Below are 8481 nucleotides of genomic sequence, written 5' to 3'. Positions count from 1 at the left end.
TTCAACACGCAATTGATACCTACCCATCCCTATTGGTCACACACACATCTATATTCTATGTATATAATTATAGTATACTCATCTGCCTACGATGTGCACTAAGCAATTTCTCTATACTATTGTAATAACTCTAAGTTGTTGTGGTTTAAATGCATTGAAATCTGGTGATTTTTATCTTTATAAAAAAACGTCGAATGGGAATTTTCAAGGGAACTTTACGTCTATTTTTATTAATTAAAAAAATATACGGTAATTTTATGATGTCTATGGTTCAAGTCTTGTGACATATTTTTTTTACTAGCAACAACATTCTATTTCTGTGTCATTCAAGAATTGACCTATGAACTGTCAAAAAAATTTCGGAAGTGCATTTAGTAAATAGAATATAATTAGATTCTATTAATTTATATTTATAATGTCTGATAATAATAAAGAAGTAGAAAAGAAAGATGTCGACCCTGAGCTCGATGATCTGTTGGACAGTAAGTTAAACGTTTATAATTATTAATTTATTTTCGTAACCTTATCTCGACGATGTTACACAACAATATATATTAGTTTTACCTTGATTAAGTTTAAATTTCAATGCGTAGAATATTTTTCCCATATGATTGTGACCTACATATAAAGTCTTAAACTGAAAATATAATATTTATTATGATATTTTATAGGTAACAAAAAATTAATGCCTGGGTTTTAAAATTATTCAAATTTATTCTACTCATCCAATATTAATAGGTTAAGGAGTGACTCTGACATGTTTGTTTTGTAATATTTAAACACCATTCATCAAACAATTATTTTATCATTCACATGGTCATTTTCATGGTAACATCCTATTATTCAAGAACTTAATTATAATTGTTAAAATAAAACTAAACTAATTACAATGAAATTATTCAACTTCTGTTCTTAACTTCTATTTTAGTTAAAAGTAAATTATTAAAATTTCCTTATTTGACATCCTAGATTGATTGATTTGATAATAATATACTGGACTTAATGATATGATAATAATATAAAGGATAATATACTTTTAAATAAGGAGGAAGTTCATGGAGGAACTCGAGTGGTTTCAGTTCCCTCTCTCAAGCAAAATAGGCGCTTGATGTTGAGTTGCAAAGAAATGCCTGTATTATTTACTAAAGATCAATTCCTAATGTTTTGTTAATTAAAGGTGCCTTACAAGACATGACCAAGAAGCCGGCAGAGCCGCCGGTGGCCACGGACGGGCAGAACATATGGAGCGAGGAGTTCATCAAAGAAGCCGCGGCACAGTTTGAGAGCAACATGGCGGCTATACTTGGCAGCTTTAGCGGGATGCCTGGTGAGTGTAAGCGGTTTTGTAATTGATTGAAGATAGAAGGAGGAATAATCGGTTTTTCTTGTGTCAATGTTGAAAACAAAAATATGTTTCAGCTGTATTATAATATCAACTGGCTTTTCGTCCGCGGCTTCGCCCGCTCTGTCTAAAACTTAATAAATTATATTTAAAAAACTGCATCAAAATCCGTTGCCTAGTTTTAATGATTTAAACATACAAAAGGACATAGGGACAGAGAAAACGACTTTGTTTTATACTATGTATGTGTGATATTTCGGAAGTTGTAATAAAACAAACTGTTCGGTACCACATTTAATTTCAAAGAGGAAAAAGACAACAAGGCGCGCATACAGATAATAAAATTTTTATCTATAGTCTATGCAAGTTACAAATACAGATTATACAGATAATGCATAGAATGAATTCTTCTCAATCATTTCCTTGAGTGACAGCTAGTATGTGTAATTGAGGATGAAAATAATCTATACTAATATTATAAAGAGGAAAGGTTTGTAATTATGTATGTATGTATGGTTTTCACATAAACTACTGGACCGATTTTGATGAAATTTGGCATAGACAATCTTTAGACTCGGAGAAAGAACATAGGCTACCTTTTATTGCGAAATATGTACCACGGGCGAAGCCGGGGCGGACCGCTAGTAATAAGATAATTTTAAAGATAAGTCTCATATAAACTTTACAATAGTACTTTTATAATATTGTAAAAGTTTATAAGGGAGATGTATTTAGTATTTCCTATTTCATTTTATTTAAAAAATTATTCTTTTCAGAGGAACAAATATCACAAGAACAGATTGCACAGACTTTCTCTAAAATGGCAGGTTTGTAGCGTTTTTATAATATTTTTGATAATCTATACATATAAATTTATAAAGAATAGAAAAAATTCGATCACTCAGCGGGACTCGAACCCGCATCCTTTCGCGCCATTCCGGGGCGGATGCCTGACCAAGTCGGCCACTCGTGACCCAGGAGAGTAATCGAATTATAAAAAATATAAATTCAATCTATACTTAGTATAATAAAAATGTTAAGAACTGTATGTTGTGTGGATTTCATGCAAAAACTACTGGAGTATTATTATGTGATATTTATTTGATACTTTATTGAAAACGTATGTTATTTAATATTTACCATAGAAAACGAAATACAATAATTAAAAAAAAAATGTTTAGTTCTCAGCAACATATCGTAACCAATATTATAAATGCGAAAGTAACTCTGTCTATCTGTCTCTGCTAAACACTCCAACCACTGAATTGATTTTGATAAAATTAATTGTTTATCAGACGTTGGCAGGTATTTAAATAATTTAAACATATATTATAATAAATGATATAATAACTTCCAGAAGCAGCAGCTCAAGTGCTCAAGCCTCAAGCGGAAGGCAGCGAGGTACAAGCTACAGAGCCTGACCCCAATGTACAGGATAAAATTGATGAGGTCCGCTACACTTATTTATTTACTAACTAATATTAAACGCGAAAGTTTATGAGGATGGATGGTTGTTTGTTATTTTTCTCACTTAAAAACTACTGAACTGATCACAATGAAATTTGGTACGTAAGTAGGGAAAATTTGGTCTGAAGACACAGAACAAGACATATAGCATACTAGATTTCCGCCCGCGGCATCGCCCGCGTTTGCAAAGGAAAACCCGCATAGTTCCCGTTCCCGTGGGATTTCCGGGATAAAAACTATCCTATGTGTTAATCCAAGTTACCCTCTATATGTGTGCTAAATTTCATTGTAATCGGTTCAGTAGTTTTTACGTGAAAGAGTAACAAACATCCATACAAACTCTCGCATTTATAATCGTTATCATTTTTATACAAATTAGTAGGATTTGTATAAAAATGATAACAAAATAAATAACCTTCCCAGGTATCAGCGGCGATATCACAAACGCTACAAAACCTGAACACAAACACTGAGAGCTTACAAACCCCGTTCTCAGACGCAGACCTGGCGAGTATGTTCAGTAACTTTAATCTGGGAGACGCGGGACAAACGGTGAGATGAAAATCTGAATTAAAATAAATAAATAAAAGTAGAAATTGGCCATAAAAATAATATAATAATTATAATCATTGAGATAATATTACTACGTATGGAGGAGACACCACGAACAAAATCTGTGCGCCATTTTTTTGCTCTAAGTTTTAAAAATTATTATCTAGTTAGGTATGTACTTACCGATGAAAGTTATTCCTTTCCACTTTTCCCTATTATTTGTATTATTTGTGCAATATCGTAACACACACGAAGGCATATTTGATGCGTTTCACTTTAAAACAAATAAAAAATGAGCGTTCAGTTAAGCCATATGGCGTATGTTGAGCGTAACATAAGTGATGTAGGCGGTGTCGTCTCCATATGTATATCTCAATGTATATAATATGTTTCAGGACGGCAACATGTTCGTCCCGTTCATGCAAGGCATGATGCAGTCGCTCCTCTCTAAGGAAGTGTTGTATCCGTCACTCAAGGAGCTCGTGGACAAGTACCCGGCTTGGTTGGAGGCAAATAGGGGCAAGATTGAGGCAAAGGAACTGGAGAGGTAAGGGGCAAAACGTACAAAAAAACGAAAGAAAAGGTATGGTTTACAAGATACGATGGCATTGTCATCGTCCTTTAGGACAAAAATCCCTAAATAAAAAAAGATTAAAAAAAAGGTATGGTTATTTTTAGTCGCTTATGCAGCATGACCAAGAGTCGACCGCCTCCTTGGTACAGTGGTTGACGCGTGAGCGTATAACCAAGGGGTCCTGGGTTCGATTCCCGGTGGAGACGAAGAAAAAATGTCTCGATTTGGTAGGACACAGAAGGCTGATCACCTACTTGTTTCATAAAAAAATCGATCAGTGATACAGATGTATAATGCATCTGCCCCTTACCCCACTAGAGGACATGGGACTTCACTATGCAGCATGACAATTCAACTAAACGCATGTCATGCTTGCATTACCGTCTATGGACTACTTTATATTTTTACTAGTTGTGTCTCGCGGTTTTATCTGCGTTAATAGTTTTTCCTTCCTAATACTTTGTTATGAAATATCAGAATAAAATCGCGAAGTTATTCTTTATTACTCGGCTTGCTATAACTGTTATTAAAGTGAAACTTTTATTACATCGTCTCAAACTTTTTGCTCTGTGTAGCGCATGTCGAACCGTACGACAATTATCGTACAAATACGATAATTTTGTGCCTAAGTTTCACTTTTACCGTGGTTTCATAAAACCACACAACATTTTTTTATTATTGGTATAGATTTATGAATTCAATTCAATAAAAAATATGAATTACTAGCTTACCGCCCGCGGCTTCGCGCGCTTTGTCTAAACCTAATAAATTATATCTTGAATCACTCTATCTATTAAAAAAACCGTATCAAAATCCGTTGCGTAGTTTTAAAGATTTAAGCATACATAGGGACAGAGAAAGCGACTTCGTTTTATACTATTTAGTTATTAAGAATTAAAACAATTGATTTTGTATTATATTTATTTATTATCATGTTTTTCCTTACAGGTTCGAGCAACAACAGGATCTAATGCAGCGTGTGTGCGCCGAGCTCGAGCCGGAAAGTGAAAGTGACTCGGAAGATGTTAAACGGGCAAGGTTCCAGACTGTACTCGAACTTATGCAGCGGGTAGGTTGATGATTGGTTGATTGATTGTTGATTGGTTGGTGATTGATTGGTGGTTGTTTGCTTTTTTTTATTTTTTATTTATTATAGAGATTTTCTTACAATCTGCTTTTTTTCGATAGCTGCGCTGTCACGGCACGGTGAAAAGACGCGGGTTCGAATCCCGACTCATGATCAAACTCTATGTATTCTTAAAAAATATATATTAAAGATGTATAAATAAGTATATTGGTAAAGATATCTAAGATAATTATATTTATTTAATTTATTTATTGTCAATAAGGAAGCGCTTCACCATAATTTTAATTTTTTTTTTTTATTTTAAGTTTCTTTACATTGAACATTTATAAGATTGTATTTTAATTTTGATATTTTATAACTGTAATATAAACGTTGGTAAACCAAGAAAATAAAATTAATGTATAACATTACAGATGCAAGACCTCGGCCAGCCTCCCACAGAGCTAGTGGGAGACATCGCAGCTCCGCCCGAAGGGTTCGCACCCGCGCCCGGACAGGACCCCAGCCAGTGCTGTCTTATGTAGACATACATACATACAGATTGTACTAACTAGAAGACGACATATTGACGGACAGACGGATGGACAGACAGAGAGAATGTAACAACTAGAACAAAATGTACCAAATAAATAATTTTGAATTTGAACTAGAGCACGACAAACATACAAACAGAATGTAAGACAAGAAAACAGAATTACCAACTACGCAACAGACCAAACAGAGCAGACTTAAAGCAGGCTTTTCAACTATACATCAAAAAATATGCAGACTTTCCAATTATCATGTATAAAATTCTGAAACTGCAGTCTTTTCAAATACGTAAATAGACTATCGACTTACCAAATACACAATAGACCAGTCTACTTACTTATAGACAAAAACCAAACAATTGTATTACTAATAATGCAAAAGACCAGACTTATGACTTACCAGTCACGTCGAAGCTTCGGATAATATTATTATATTGCAATTGTTGTTTTATTTACTGGGTTGAAAAAAAGTGGTTGATTGATTGGTTGATAGGTTGGTCAATCGATCGGTTGACTAAATTCAGGGCGATATTATTACAAACTAGCTGAAGATCTAACAACTACGCAATAGCATTGGAGAATATAACGATATTGAAAAACGTACAAACTTCATATTATATTATATTGTTATTTTATTTACTTGATTTATGGGTTGGATTGTTCGATTGATTGATTGATGGTCAAAAGATTGGTTGTTTAATTAGGATACATGAACTAACAAAGCTTATTAATACAAATGTAGATTTGATTTAGCGATTGGCTGTTCATTAATTCGTAGATTTATTGAAATCGAATGACTTATAAAATTTTGTTAGTTCGATGATTGATTGAAAAGTGGATTCAATCAATCGGTTGGTTGTTAATTGTATTGTCAATACATGGTTTGTATGTAAGATGTATTAACTCATTGAGCCCCGAGCGGCCCGATCTGACCACGACACAATAGATTTTCTATTGTGATTCCGGGGGCTGAGTTATTACTATATTTGATTGTTCACAAGGTTTGAAGGTTAGATGATCGATTGATTGATTGATTATTCAATCGATTGGTTTGGTGAATAGATTGATTTTAGCACTAACAGTATTTTTGTTTTCAAGGAAATAAATCAATGATATTAAATGTTAAATAAAAAGTAATTACAATGCTTGTATATTGTGTTATCAAATTAATTTGATTTATAATATTAAAATGAGAATTTCAAATAATTATTTTACTATATATACACAACAGTGTTTATGTATTTACCAAAAAGTTTGACGGTTTTTAAATGTGATCTATTTTACAGGCTTTAAAATTATGTAATTTTTAATGTAATAAATCACGTTTAAAGCGGTAACAATTTATAGATTGTATTTGAGTGGAGGGTTTTCTAAAAGAAGGTGTAAGTTTAATTTAATATATTATTGTAATGTATTTAATTTGTATTTATTAACGGACATCCGTTAACTTCCTATTTAAAATAGTTTTTTAGTAATTTCAAGTTATTTTTGTCTACTTACTTATCGTCCAGGTCAAATGTTTTACAATAAAAATGATCCAAAACTGTTCCAGCCTTTTGCAAAATAGTAAAAACTGTTTATTTATGTTAATAATTGGGTCGGACGTACAGACGAATCATTAAGAATATTTCTATGTAATTACTGAGCATGAAAAAAACACGTAATGTATAACAATATTCGATAAAAATATCATAATAAAAAATACAAAGAATGTAAAATAAATTGTAGAAAAAAGCTTAACGCCACAAATCTTTGTGAAAAATGGTCCTTCGAGCAGGATTTATGATTTTCTATGAAATAAGTTATTGGAAATAAATAATTTCTGTTATAAAGAGCTATCATTAGCTGTATGTCCACGGTGTAATGTATTTGATTTGTATTTAATATTTTACAAATATATCGACGATAGTTGTATGTTATAGTTATTTTATTAAAGTTTTTGAATTATGTTGCGTTTTATTTATATTCCAGACCCAAATAAAAGTACATACGTTACAATCTTACAATATAAGTTACTAGCTGCTCCGCGCGGTTTCACCCCCGTGGCTACTGGCTCCACTAATGTTGGTCGTAGCGTGATGATATACAGCCTATTATAGCCTTCCTCGATAAATGAGCTATCTAACGCCGTAAGAATTTTTCAAATCGGACCAGTAGTTCCCAAGATTAGCGGGTTCAAACAAACAAACTCTTCAGCTTTATAATATTAGTATAGATTGAAAAAATGTGGATGTATGTTTGTTACTCTTTCAAGTGAAAACCACTGAACAGATTATTATGATGAAGAATAGTTTTATTTATTGTATACAGTATACTAGCAAACCGGGCGAACTCCGTTTCGCCACCAGAGACACCTTTTCTTTGCTATAAACCTCACGGAGCTCGAGACCTTTCCAACGAATGCAAAACCGTGGAAATCGGTTCGTACATTCTGGAGTTATAGCATCAGGAAGGAAAACCCGACTTATTTTTATATAGTAGACTACAGGCTATCGTAAAGTTGCTTTTCCACAAATAATGTGCTAGGAATGTGTTTGTAAATAACCAATAGTATCGCTTCAAACGCTATACGCTTTAAATTTCAACATGAAGCGATATGATATTCTTTTCATTTCCATAGTAAGTACGTACTGGAGAACCACTTCTTCGTAAATAATTTTGTTATCACTTTCTTCATAACAAAATAGAACAAATTATTAATTTTTTCACTGCAATAAAACAATTTTTCGTCAGAGAGCGTCATCTTCACACATACCTAAACAAAGCGCTTGTTGAAAATAGAATAAATAAATCTTTATTGATTTCTTATTGAGAATCTTGACTATTTAAAAAAAAAACCGCGTGTTTAGTTGCCCATAACGAGAAAGGATTTCTTATAATATTATGATTTGCTCAAACCACGTAATAATGTGGCCAATAGACATTAAAA

General features: G+C 32.7%; 1 protein-coding gene and 1 long non-coding RNA gene across 2 annotated transcripts; both read left to right on the top strand.

Annotated features, from left to right (window-relative positions):
* The first annotated feature begins 328 nt into the window (after nt 1-328).
* LOC123704474 (peroxisomal biogenesis factor 19) lies at nt 329-5616 on the top strand. The gene is made up of 8 exons (XM_045652869.1): nt 329-482; nt 1178-1327; nt 2119-2169; nt 2700-2791; nt 3233-3361; nt 3757-3908; nt 4884-5004; nt 5436-5616. Exons 1-8 carry the CDS (start codon nt 416-418, stop codon nt 5544-5546), a joined length of 873 nt encoding a protein of 290 aa, XP_045508825.1. The 5' UTR covers nt 329-415; the 3' UTR covers nt 5547-5616.
* Nucleotides 5617-5933: 317 nt separating this feature from the next.
* On the top strand, nt 5934-7499 carry LOC123704476. The gene is made up of 2 exons (XR_006753136.1): nt 5934-6448; nt 6527-7499. It is a non-coding gene; the product is annotated as an uncharacterized LOC123704476 (long non-coding RNA).
* The last annotated feature ends 982 nt before the right edge of the window (nt 7500-8481 follow it).

The sequence above is a fragment of the Colias croceus genome, chromosome 29 (genome assembly GCF_905220415.1).
Source record: "Colias croceus chromosome 29, ilColCroc2.1".
NCBI classification, from domain to species: domain Eukaryota; kingdom Metazoa; phylum Arthropoda; class Insecta; order Lepidoptera; family Pieridae; genus Colias; species Colias croceus.
Note: the sequence above shows the minus strand (reverse complement) of the source record. Positions and strands in the feature narration are given on the sequence as shown.

Bases quoted from the DNA above. Each gene is read 5' to 3' on its own strand.
- LOC123704474 (XM_045652869.1), top strand. From the start codon at position 416: ATGTCTGATAATAATAAAGAAGTAGAAAAGAAAGATGTCGACCCTGAG. The intron at 483-1,177 runs GTAAGTTAAACG...TGTTAATTAAAG, and splicing joins GCTCGATGATCTGTTGGACA to GTGCCTTACAAGACATGACC. The intron at 2,170-2,699 runs GTTTGTAGCGTT...AATAACTTCCAG, and splicing joins GACTTTCTCTAAAATGGCAG to AAGCAGCAGCTCAAGTGCTC.